Below are 13,060 nucleotides of genomic sequence, written 5' to 3'. Positions count from 1 at the left end.
AGGGTTTTTTTTTCTCTTCTTTTTTTCAGTGAATAGTGATGATGAGGAAAGTTTTAAGAAACACCCTCGAGGTGGGGATAGGGTTGGAATTTTTTGTTTTAATTACTTTTCAATTTTCGTATTATATGATGAGAAAGTAGTATTTAGGGATACGTCTTTATTTCCGTTGAGTTGCACGATGCATTATCTGATTTTTCTATACCATGTTTACAAGTCATTGCAAAGTCTTCTCCTACAAACATCATCATCGTTATTATTTTTAATTATTAAATTAATAATTATTATTGTTTAAAAAAAATACATGCTTTTGTTGATTATTAGATATACGGTTGAATCTTAGTTTATTTTGGATTTTTAGTCATCTATCCAAACATTCAGTATTTTTATATAATAAATTTTGACTACATTAGATGGGGTACGAATGTACGATGATGATGATTCGGTATTATATGAAATTATTTTTTATTTTCTATATTTTAAGATAGAAATATACTAGCGTGTGTATTAGATTTAGATGCAATGTAAGTATCAATATATGTAGTGGCCCTTATGGTCTATGGTAGCTGTTTTCTTCCTTGAAATTTCTCAGTGGGCAAGTTGGAAGTCTTTTTGGTCACGTGGTTAATGATACAATATTACAAAGAATATTAAAAAAAAAACACACACACACATATTGTTAATAATTTTAAGAACAAAATAATTATTTGAAACTAATTGATAAACAAAATAGCCAAAATTTATAATTTATCAGCAAAGTAGTCAAAGTTATACGTTGTCAAATATTTTTTGACACAAAAATTAAATTTTTTGACAATTATTATAAGAAATTTCTCACTTTCAAAACTATTAATCCTAAGATTAATTTTATTTTGAAACCTTACTACTGCATATTTTGGTTATTTTTTTAATTTTAAGTAAGTTTTTAGCTATTTTGTAAATTCTTAACTTTAAATCGACTAATTAGTTAAATTATATTGGTTTATTTTATGTCTCAATAAAACGGGCTATAATGTCCTCGAATATGTTAAAACATTGGTGGTTTTCTAATTCTTTGAAGGTTTTTTATTTTTTATTTTGAGCTTCTACAAAACTAACTGAAATTGCTCGCTTCAATCACATCCCAGATTATTTACCTCTATAAGAGAAAAAGTGGTGCCCCTACAGCTCTTTTTACCCTAAATTTCAATTGAGGCTAATTACTTTCTAATGTGATACTTACATGGAGTCTGTATGATGCGTACGTTGTTTCTCTGTACATGGTTTCTCATTGAAAACGGAGAGAGTTACTGATATGTCTCTTAATTTTGTATAAGATTTTTCCATTCACAAAACGTTATAATATACATGTCAAATACTGAGGGAGTGTTTGAGTGTAAGTGAGATAAGATGCCTTCATTAAAGTTCACTAAGTAATAGTTAAAAAAAATGCATTGAAGATCGAGCCTATCAATTTTTACGTTCGACTTTGTTAGTGAATTTCTTTGCAACAGACAAATTTTACTAAGCGAGTCCCTCACGCGCACAGGCACTGTAAGCGTGAAGTATAGGCCCGATCAGGTAGCCCACAACCGAGAATGAGACCTGCTCTGATACCATCTTAAAAGTGTGGAGTTCCATCTAAAACCAAACTTGATAATCAGAGGAGTAACCACTAGTCTTATAAAGAGCTCATGATCGTAATACTAATACCCAATCGATGTGGGACTATCCTTGATATATACACTTTTAAAATTTCTCTTGTTCTCTTGATATTCAAACTTTTTTTTTTTTTTTACTGTATCTTGATCTTCAAACTTTAAATCTAGTATTTAATAACTATTTTAGCATTTTATCACGCAGCGTTATTGAGAAAAAAAAAAACGGGCTATGATATTTTTATAAACCAACTGTTATTCAATACGGCAATTCCCTCTAATTAATGGGTTTTGAATTTTCGGCCTATGAATTTTAGTCGCTGATTTTTATTATATATGCATATAAGAATATTCTGTTATACTTTAGTCAACGTTGTTAACTTCCGGTCAAATTTTTTTCAGAATTTTTTTTTTCATTACATAATATATATTTATATTAATATTTATAAATAATTAAATTTCAAAACTGCGCAAAAAATTCAGTTGTGTATAAGCCCTAAATAATATAAATCATAAATTCATTAAACTATTTAAAACCCATTAAGTAATATTTATAAAATATTATTTAATAAGTTGAATACGGACTGTATTAAACAAAAGCCTCGTGTGAAAATGAAATATTCTCGGAAACGAATTTTCTTTCATTTTTAAATATTTGGTTTCCACAGCTTTACATCACGACATCCCTTTATGTACTATATAAATGTACTTTTTCTAACTACTTTTGTTTTATTCATCTTCTTCAAAGGCTCCAAACCAGATAGATCATGTACCACACAGTACTATAAAATCACATTTTTTGTGCGGAAGAGTATTAGGTGCAACATATCGCACATAAATGTCGCACCTAAGCATATATTACTCTTCCACATGACTAAAAATTTCGTTAATGTTTAGTGGTATCCGGTGCGACAATGTCGCACCGGATATGAAACCGTCGCACCAAATACTTTTCGGTGCGACAACTGTCGCACCCAATACTTTTAGGTGCGACAACTGTCGCACCTAATGGTTTTAAAATTGAAAATTGTCCGGGAAATCCCCCCGAAAATATTTGGCTGTGTGATTTCATATCCGGTGCGACATTGGTTTTGCGACATGTCGCACCGAATATGAGTATTAGGTGCGACAATGTCGCACCCAGTAGTTTTAGGGTATTATAAATACCCGAGCCTTCTTCTTCCTCGTCCGATTTCGTCCATTCTTCTTCTGCAACTATCTCCGTCCGTCCTCTCTCTCTACAACTCGGCGCTCTTCGTCTACAATTGTCTCCGGCCGTCCTCCGCCGTGAACCACGACCGGTACGCCTTTCTCCCTCTCTCTATGTATCACCCTCTCTCTCAATCTCACACTCTCTCTCCGACCAGCCGCCGAGCCCTCCCCTCGACCCGTCTCTGGCGACCTCGAGTACCCAGCTCCGACACCACCGCGCTCTCCGGCCGGTCGCGCCATCACCTCGGCCTCCCTCGGCCCAGCTCCGGCCCGTCACGTCAAACTACCCTCGGCCTTCCCGCCCAGCCCTGGCCCGATGCCGCCCAACCCACCCTCGGCCCTCCCTAGGCCCAGCCCCGGCCCGCTACCGCTCAACCCGTCATCGGCCCATCTTCGGCCCAGCTCCGGCCCGTTGCCGCCCAACGGACGGACGTCAACCCGCTCCACTCTTGACCCCATCCCCTCTGCCCGACGGACGTCCCATCCCCCGGCCTGCCCTCGGCCTTTCCCCTATGCCCGACAGACGTCCCAGCCTGTCCCCGACTTGCCGCAACCCGTCCCCGACCTCGCCGCAGTCCATTGTAAGTCTCACTCTCTCTCACTCTTTGTCTCACTCTTTCCGCAGCCCGGTCACTCACAGCGACGTCCCCGACCTCGCCGCAGCTCGGTCACTCGTAGCCCCGCGTCGTAGCTCGCTGCCTCGTCGTCGTCTCGGAAAAGGTTAGTTGTTATTTTTAATTAGTAATATGTTTAGATTATTTAATATTTTTAGATTATTTCATATATATTAATTAATAATATATATGAAAATATAACTTTGATTAGATGTTAACATGTTTAGTTAGATTAATTAGTAATATATATGAAAATAATAAAATGTTAGATCAGAGGAAAATATAACTTTGATGAAAATAGTAACATATAGTAATGTCAAAATTTTTAATTAGATTAGATTAATTAAGTTAAAAGTAACATATTAAATTAATTAGTAACATGTTTAGTGTAATTTAATATAATTATAACATGTTTTGTTTAATTTGATTGCAATTTGTTGAAAATTCTATTACATTTTTAGTTAGATTAATTAGTAATATATATGAATATACTACTGTCGTACCTAAAGTTGCACCTAATAAACTATTAAGTTCGATTTTTAAGGATTGTCGCACCAGATACCTTTATTTGTTCTAGTGACAACACGCAATCTCCCTCAATAATTTGATAAATATCGGTAAGAGTCAAAATCTTTACTCTTCAGTTTCGAAAAATAAAAAAGTATTCGAGATTATTATACGTGTTACCCTACGTACCCTATCTATAGAGAATTGTGTTTTTTTTTTCTTCCTTCAAATTGTATTAAATAGTTATAACCATTATCCTTCAATTTAACACCGACATCAGCAGCAACAAAAAATGTCTACAGCTACGCCAAGTGCATATAAAAGTACTCTATAAAAGGAGCGTTGACTCTCCATACATTAATTTTTTAGGTCAATCAGCATTGAATAATGAATCGGCATAAACGCGTGTACCACAAAATAACTATTTTATTTTTGCCTTTAGTAGTTTTTTTTTTTTTTTTCTTTTTTCGAAAGGATTTTTTTTTTTTTTTTAAGCTATAGTTGATGGGTGCCTAAAGCGGTAGGTTAACAGTACATGAATATGATCGTTTTTATCTTCTTGAATTGGAATAATAACGCCTTAAATATTTTTTGACGAATTAGATCCAGCCCAATTGCCTTGATAGCTCGCTTTCATCGTCTGGCTGAGCCTAACCCTATAATGTTTATTGGGGTTAGGTAATTTAATCATTAGTCATTACCCACAAAATCTAGCCAAGTAGTTGCTCCAATTTCTCAAGATCGCCCTCTTTTATTTTGTTTACTTATTTTTTTTTATTGCTGGATAATGAGTCAACGACACTTTTATTTTCTTTCTTTTGCTTTGAATTTGAACAATTTGATTTGGATTTTGGACATGCTTTGGAATTCTAAAAATTTCAATTTCTTATATATTTTACAGTCAAATCATTATATATATTTATAATCTTATATATTGAGAAATACCTAATCAATCGTTTTACATAAACAATTGCAAGACATTCTTTCTTACGTAATCCTTCTAAAAGAATATGTTTTAATATTAATCCAAGGCGTTGCAAAATTTGATTTTTCTAAAACATGTCCGACATTTTATTCAAGGTATGACTTGTCCATGTTGAAAAAACATGTCAATCCAGTAGATCCTTTCTTCATGGTTACTTGTCCCTTTTTTTTTTTTCAAAGCATTAGGATTACTTAGCACTACGTAGTTTGCTTAGGCAGCAAAAAAAATGGTTTGCTTAAACTACCCATTTTAGCAAACGTACTGAACACAAAGCTCGGCCTGTTTTCTAGCGGAATTCCAATTTTCGTAAATAATTAGCCATAATAATCTTCAATAAAAAAATTATAATTCGCTAAATCTCCGACCGATCTTTGATCCGACGACTGGGATTAAAAAAGTTACTGAAATGGAACAGATAAAAAAAAAACCATAATGGTTCGTTCTAGTCCAAATAGCCACAAAGCCATAACAAAATTGTCTATTTTGTAAATTTTGGAATCAATCATTTCGTTATGAAATTAGGCCGAACGGATATACTAGTTGAATGAATCATTTTGCAATATTCAAGCAAAGCGCATTGCAGATAGTGGTTATGTCTTGTACGAGAAATATCTTAAATCTAAACGGAATTTTTTCAGAAGATCGCACCATATCATAATTTACAAGATCTGATCTTAGTGGTCAAAATGTCTCAACAAATTGTGAAATATATTAAAAGAGATCTTGATTTTGTTAAGATAAAAAAAAAATCAATAAACGCAATAAAAAAGGAAAAAAAAAAAAAAAACTCATTGCATCTCAATCAATTGTAGTTGCAAAGTATATCAACCAATTAAACTAAATTATTTATAAGATGAATTGAGCCAACTTGGATTTTAGTTATTAGACTCGAACAGTGCATGCAAAAGGGTGGTAATAGTGCAATGGATTTCAAGCAAGTATGGGAATCTATGTCAAAGCCGAAAAGTATGAAAACTTGTAGTTTAAAAAGCAACCGTAGCTAAATTTAAAATCTTATTGTCTTTTACTCTGAAAATCTTAGTCTTTTAGGGATAATTTGGTAGGATTAAGTTTCATAATGATCTCATGCGATATCAGTGGTGGATCCAGAACTTGGAAGGAGGGGAGCCAAAATTCAATTTAGGCTGTTTTACATTTTAAATCAACACCCTGTATGTTTTAAAATTAGGTTTCCTTTTTTTTTTTTTTTTTATATCTTAAATGATTTTTAGCTATCTACGTCGCCCATGAAATTGGAACAAAATATGTTAGGACTCAGGAAAATTGGTTTTGAAGGTGTTTTATCAATGATAGATGGTAATTTTTTTTTCTCTTTGAAAATCCTTAAACTAACCTCATTAAAACTTTTCCGATCATGCACAAAGGGTGGAACAGCCCTTAAAGACACAAAACTTGAAACTTGAGATTGCTGGGACTATTTATAAATTTCATCGGTTGTTGAATTCAAATCCCTCCTAATCCATCTAAAAGGCACAATATCATCTAAAACCGAAGCATAAAGTGCGAAGTCCTTCTGAGATGGGCAAGTAGATATAGAGAGTGTTTGGTATGACATTAATGTGCCATTATTATTAAAGTAAATTGGTTAAATGATTTTATGTATTTTTAAGCAAACAAATAAAAAATCATTCAAGTCATTAAAAGTGGGCTTAAATGAGATTTTGACCATTATTTTTAATTCTAGTAGATAGGTGAATTAAACTCATTTATAATGTCCACCATTTCAAATATATTAATTTGTTATATATTTCTTCATATGAATATAAATGAATTATATGTAAATATTCAATTTTAATTTAAGCGGAAGAAATATAGATTCTAATAAATTTATTATTAATGTAGCTAAAGAAATGAAAAAATCTTCTTGTTTTATTACGAAAATTGCAAATCTCGGTCCATAATTTTTTTGCAAACTAGTCCAAAAAGCTACGTGTGCCAAGTTAGAATAAAAAAAGAATAATGACTATCTGGTAATAGTTAATACTCGTGTAATATAGGAGTCACGGATGCAAATAATAATAATGTCTAATACGTTGTTAACTCTGAGTACTTGAGTTGTTTATACTTTTTTTTTTAGGGAAAGGAGATATTTTCATTGAACCATATCCAGGGAATGAATATCCTGGTAGATACAATATTCCAGCCTTGAGTTGTTTATACTTAAAAGAGTGATTAAGACAAGAAATTGTAGCCACAGTTTATTCTAACCAGAACTTGAAATTTTAGACACAGCTTGGTTGTTTCGTAATTCAATTAAAAGTCAGTACCACTCCAATCTCGAGTGATGATAATTCAACCACTTAATATTGTTCAAGATTATGCTCTAGGAGACCACGAGTATTCAGAGAGAGAAGTGAGATTAATTATATTGACCTTGCTAAAAAAAAAAAAAAAAAAACCCATAATGACCATGATTTTTTTTTTTTGTTTTTTTTTTTTCACGGTGCTTGACTTCCTCAATCCATTCAATTCAATTAGATTTTAGACAAAGAAAAATAGTCCCCTAAAAAGTAAGTTATTAGTAACACAGAAGTTACTACCAGATGCTCTAGTGCCTGTTTTAAAAAAAAAAATCAATAAAATAAAATAAAATGCTCTGCTTTAGTGCCAGTGCCACTACGGAAAGAAAGAGCCAAAATTGATTGACTAGCAGTATTGTTACTATTATAGCATATGACCATATGTAAAGACCCAAACTTGATGACTTGTATTGTTCTTTTTTTTCTCAGCTTATGGCCATACAAAAACTGCAAAGCCATGCCGTGGAATGTAAGCCGTTTAACACTCTGCCTGGACATGGAACGACTTGACTTGTATTACCTCCTACAAATATCCATACATATATTTGTCCTATCATCTTCTTTCTCACTCGTTTACCAGTCCAAGTCTTTGTATGTCCCTTTTATTTTGTACTATTATACCCACCAAATTTATCAGTTTGATGAAATTATTTGTTTTCTATACGTTTTTTTAAGCAATTTGTTTTTGCATTTACTTTTTCAGTTATTTACGGAAGGAAAGTTTTTGTCAAGTTACGTGTTAGTAAATACTCATTGGTTATAACTGTTAAGCCGTTTTTTTGGTTCAACACTAATAGACACGTGACGTGAGCGGACTTGGTCACGTGTCTTCGAATCTGTGAGATTAGTAAAGGGATATTCCTCTTATCGAATGAAGAACGAGAGAATTGGTTTCTCAAGCTCTTGGACACGATCGTGGAGGGAATATAATTTGGCTCGGGAGCCTCGGGTTTTGAGAGAGAGTGAACTTATCTCTCCCACTCTAGAGAGAATGGAAGGAGATCGTTCCTCGTTTTTGTGTGAAAATGTGTGAGTGGAGTGGCTTTGATTCTCTTTGTTCTTGATTTCGGTCTCAAAGGTGTTTCTAGTGAGAGAAATAGCTGAGTGGGGGTTTTGACAGAGTCTAGTTAGAGAGAGAAAAAGCCAACCCTTGACTAGTGTTTGTCTCGGGTATTTATAGTAGATGTGTGAGGGTCGGGGTAGTCTCGTCATTTGGCTATTATTGGAGGGACGGTCCTGTTTGGGAGGGGACGGACGAGATCTACCGAAGGGTCATGGGACGTGCCCATGAGTTATGAGACCCGCCAGGGGGCCAGGAGGTGTAATATGACCTGCCAGGGGGGTAACGGGACGTGACGCATCCTATTCGGGGTCATAAGGCGTGAACCTACCGATGACGTTGCCCCTCATCCTGCTCGGTCGGGCGACTTGACTTGTCCTGCCAGGAGGCTTGTCTTTGTCTCGCCGGAGGAGTAACGGGACGTGACGCGTCCCGTCCGGTCGGGTGGCTTGCCTCGTCCTTGTCCTGTCATGGGTAGCTGGACGTGACGTGACTTTCCAGGATCGCGAGGCACGAAACTACCGATGGCGTGGCCTTCTGTCCTGCTCGGTCGAGTGACTTGACTCGCCCAGGGTCATAAGGTATAAAACTACCGATGACGCGGCGGGACGTGACTTGTCAGGGTCATAAGGTATAAAACTACCGATGACGTGGCATGACATGACTTGCCAGGGTCATAAGGTATAAAACTACCGATGACGTGGCGTGACATGACTTGCCAGGGTCATAAGGTATAAAACTACCGATGACGTGGCATGACATGACTTGCCAGGGTCATAAGGTATAAAACTACCGATGACGTGGCGTGACATGACTTGCCAGGGTCATAAGGTATAAAACTACCGATGACGTGGCATGACATGACTTGCCAGGGTCATAAGGTATAAAACTACTGATGACGTGGCTCCTTTTCTTGTTGTGATTCTCTTTGGGACGGGCCTCGCACACGCGTCTTTTGGGTTGGGCCGTAACTTTTCTTGTGAAGGGAAAATGACCCATAACAATAACCACTAATCATAATCTCGGAATAAAAATTGAAAAACAAATATGCAATATACTCATTTGAAGCTAATTGAATAGCAAATTAGTTAAAATTTTAAGCATTAAAAAAAGTAGTCGCGGTTACATCGTCATTGTTTTACATTGTCGTTATTTTAGCGTGTCTATAAAAAAATATTAGCATTTTCAAAAGTATCTAATCACAAGGTAAAAAGAATAGTGAAAATTGCATGTGATAGTGAGTTTTTGAAACTTATCGCAAGAAAAACGTGTATAAAGTGTTTATTGGGAAAATAATGTTAATTAAGTTGTAAAAATATTATTTTTATTGATGTTTACAATTATTTATTTTTTAGGATCTTTTTAACTTTGTTTGTTATTTACAATTTCATTTATAAGGAGATTATTCCTAAATAGCTATTTGCAGTTTGAAATAACACAATTGTGAAATGATTTAAAACGATCACTTTTTTGAAAATAATGCACTTTAAAGCCACTATTCCGGTAATTTGCCTAAAAATAAAATAAAATATGGTGTTTGCACATTTTTTTAACTTGTAGTTATTTCACTACGTTTAGATAAACTTTGTGGATTGTGTATTTTCTCATTACATATTATTGGAATATTACAGACGACCGACCAAGACAAGCATCCATAAAGACCATTGGATCAAGTCACAAAATATCCGATTATTTCTTGTGGGCTTGGTTTAGTCAACCTCTGGATTATATTTTCTTTATCCTACCAACAATTTTCGCAAATTATTTACATAACATCGGTTTAAAATGGGAACGGAATCGAATAACTTTTGTCTATGTGAGAGACTCTCGACAGAGTCAATTTTGTTTGAATAAAACTACAGAAAACTCAAGTCATCGTGATTGAGAACTTAAAAGTCAAAGTTGATGATTTTTTTGCTCTTGATCAAACGGCAAGTAGAAGTAAACTACTTGGTTTTTATAGGTGTTTTTCCTGCAATATTTTTTGCTGTCAAAGTCCAAACATGTTTGTAAGAATATTTGCAGCAAAACATTTAGAAATATTTGACTCAGCTGTAATTATCAAAAGATAGACTAAAAAGAAAGAAACACAACCTATGGGGAAAAACAAAAAGATAAAAAATAAAAATAAAAACCTTGCCATTCAATGACTGTAAAGCTCATCACGGTAATCACATATCCCAAAACTGTCTTTCTTTGGCAAAAGTGTGTCAACAAAAAATGAGTAAGAGCTACTATCGATCGTATTTAGAGAGAGCGAGAGCCTTTTCTTTTTCCTTAGACCCTCTTTGGTTTCTTAGCATTGGACTCTTTCTTATCTGTCTCTGCTACTTTCTTTTTCTCTTTTCTTTCTCTCTTCTTTAGCGCCGTCATGTGAGCCTTCAAAATGGTCGCGTATGAAGCTTGAAATCGAGCGTGTTCCTTTGCCCCGACCTTGCAAAATGGGAGTCGGTGATGAGCTTTCACTCGAATTTAAATTTAACAATTATATTGGTAAATTAAACAAACAAAGATATAATGAGTAGTCCACATTTAAATCATGAACATGCGAGAAAAATAATTGAATTGAACAAGAATCAATAATTGTACACACTAATGGTTCTAATGGCTGTTTTAAGAACAAGTTGATAGACATAGCCTGATTCTTGTAATTCATGGTTCTCGGATTCCGCCAAGAAATCTGACACCATGATATCACTTAAAGGACAAACCACATTCTATCATGACATGGTTGAGCAACAATATCACAGAGTAATATTGAAATTAAGCCATAGCAGGATTGGTAAATTGTTTATTGAAATAAGTATACGTATATACTGAAAAAATGAGTTAGTGAACTCTGATTTCAGTATCATAATCTGAGCACTATGATCTCAGTAAGAAATGCGTATTTACTTCAAAGTAAAAAAAGAAAAAGAAAAAAGAAACATCTACCAAGCACGTAAATGTCAACTAATAAGGCTTACAACTCGAAAAGAATATCAATACTAAAGTTGAGCTATTTTCCATATCGACTAGCAAGTAAAACACATGTAAACCCGTCCCTCGCACTGTAGCCTAATGCAACCAAAAGATGAATAATTTATGCCACAAAAAACTTAAAAAATCAATGATTCGATATGTCTTCCATGGACTTCCTTCGAAGGAAGGAAGACCTAAAAGTCTCCTTTGAGCCAATTTACTGAGAGCTCGTATAAACAGCATTCTAGCCTTGATAAAATAGCTCAATCAATTGCAAAAAACAAGTACTGATATAAAAAACAAATGTTTAGCCGCTTCATCACAAGAACTTACAACTCTAAAGTATTCGCATGATTCACCTACAACACTATTGAAGTTTCATCATCCCAAGGTCTAACATTGTACCACATAGCAACTTTATCCACAGAAAAATCGAAACTCCAAACTGAGATCACCACAGATTCTAGCAGACAAATTTAGGGTTAATTATAACTTTTAAGAATACTGATATTCAAACACATCGACCGAAATTGAAATTCAAAACAGAAAGGAAAATTAATCATTAAAATAAAAACCAATACCGAAGTAGAAATTGTCTTCTTCCCATCAGTAGCCCGAACGAGACATCGATACTCAATTGGTTCGCCGGAAGTTTTTAGCTTGTTTAGCTGAGTCGTAGATTTCAAAGACGCTGAGAGAACACACAAAAAAAGTATAAAACCCTAAAAATCAATGCGATTACGATAAACAAAAAAAAAAAAAAAAAAAAAAAAAAAACCGACCACATTCTTCAAACGCAAAATTAAAACAGTCAGAAGTCAATACTGGTAAAATATACTTACAACGTTTAAGGGTGACCCAAACAGAGTGTTTCTCGGTGCTGTTCTCGAACATGGTGGTGAGCTCGTTGAGAAAAGGATCGGGTTGCAACAGAACCTGCGATATAGAATCAGAGAGGCCGTGATGAAGCCCAAAATACTGGTAAATTTTTAGTCAGAAAGACAATCGGAGCAATGTGATGTGAATTACCATGGTGATCAGTCGTTGGTTTGCAGATCTAAAATTTTGATCGACGAGGTCTTTGATTCAACGCAAAAGCTGTTTGTGACTCTTTCTGGCAATTGCAGAGTCGCTTCGTGTTCGTAATTTCTATATGGGCCGGACGGTTGATGCGAGTCGGCCCATAATTGGAATTTCGGCCTCAAAAGTGGTAATTGCTTCTAGTAGCTATTTTATGTATTTATTGCAATAATAACGTGCTTAAAATATTTACTACCATAATAGTTTTTTTTTTTTTTTTTAGTTGTAAACAGGCATAAGTTTTTTAGACGCAATAATACATTATATATTAGCAGTGAACCTTAAGATGCTTTATTTGTCAGTTATAGATTCCTAACCGGCTCATTCGTGTATCATGTGTTTGGCCTCCATTGAGAATGGGAGGGAGGACTAAATTTGATATTCAATTTTAATTTCTTTAATAAAGAAGTGATCTTATATTTTTGAAATAAAATAATAGTAAGTAACGTACGAAAAAGTTATCAAACACAACACAACCGCCTCTCGAGTTTCTGATAATATTTGAATAGTGATATTATTGGCAAAATTACATTTATATAGTATAACATGTTGGGATGCAAACCAAAGTCCCACATCGGAAGAATGCAAAGAATGCATTGGATATAAGAGACTCACCTAACTACACTAGTATGAGGCCTTTTGGGAAGGAAACCCAAAAACAAATCCGTGCGGGCTTGGGCTCAAAG

At 34.7% G+C, this 13,060-nt stretch overlaps 1 protein-coding gene across 1 annotated transcript; it reads right to left on the bottom strand.

Moving 5' to 3' along the window:
• Positions 1-10,365: 10,365 nt before the first annotated feature.
• On the bottom strand, positions 10,366-12,455 carry LOC149379850 (Signal recognition particle, SRP9/SRP14 subunit). The gene is made up of 4 exons (XM_089602229.1): positions 12,324-12,455; positions 12,137-12,230; positions 11,876-11,985; positions 10,366-10,766 (listed from the first exon to the last, which is right to left on the bottom strand). The coding sequence occupies exons 1-4, from the start codon at positions 12,324-12,326 to the stop codon at positions 10,611-10,613; spliced, it is 363 nt and encodes a 120-aa protein (XP_089458355.1). The 5' UTR covers positions 12,327-12,455; the 3' UTR covers positions 10,366-10,610.
• Positions 12,456-13,060: the final 605 nt, after the last annotated feature.

The sequence above is a fragment of the Urtica dioica genome, chromosome 12 (genome assembly GCF_054948205.1).
Source record: "Urtica dioica subsp. dioica isolate 48M chromosome 12, U.dioica_male_clone48M_v1_H2, whole genome shotgun sequence".
Classification (NCBI taxonomy): Eukaryota; Viridiplantae; Streptophyta; class Magnoliopsida; order Rosales; family Urticaceae; genus Urtica; species Urtica dioica.
Note: the sequence above shows the minus strand (reverse complement) of the source record. Positions and strands in the feature narration are given on the sequence as shown.

Bases quoted from the DNA above. Each gene is read 5' to 3' on its own strand.
- LOC149379850 (XM_089602229.1), bottom strand. The intron at 11,986-12,136 runs GTAAGTATATTT...GTGTTCTCTCAG, and splicing joins TTGGGTCACCCTTAAACGTT to CGTCTTTGAAATCTACGACT. The intron at 10,767-11,875 runs GTATTGGTTTTT...CCATTTTGCAAG, and splicing joins AGAAGACAATTTCTACTTCG to GTCGGGGCAAAGGAACACGC.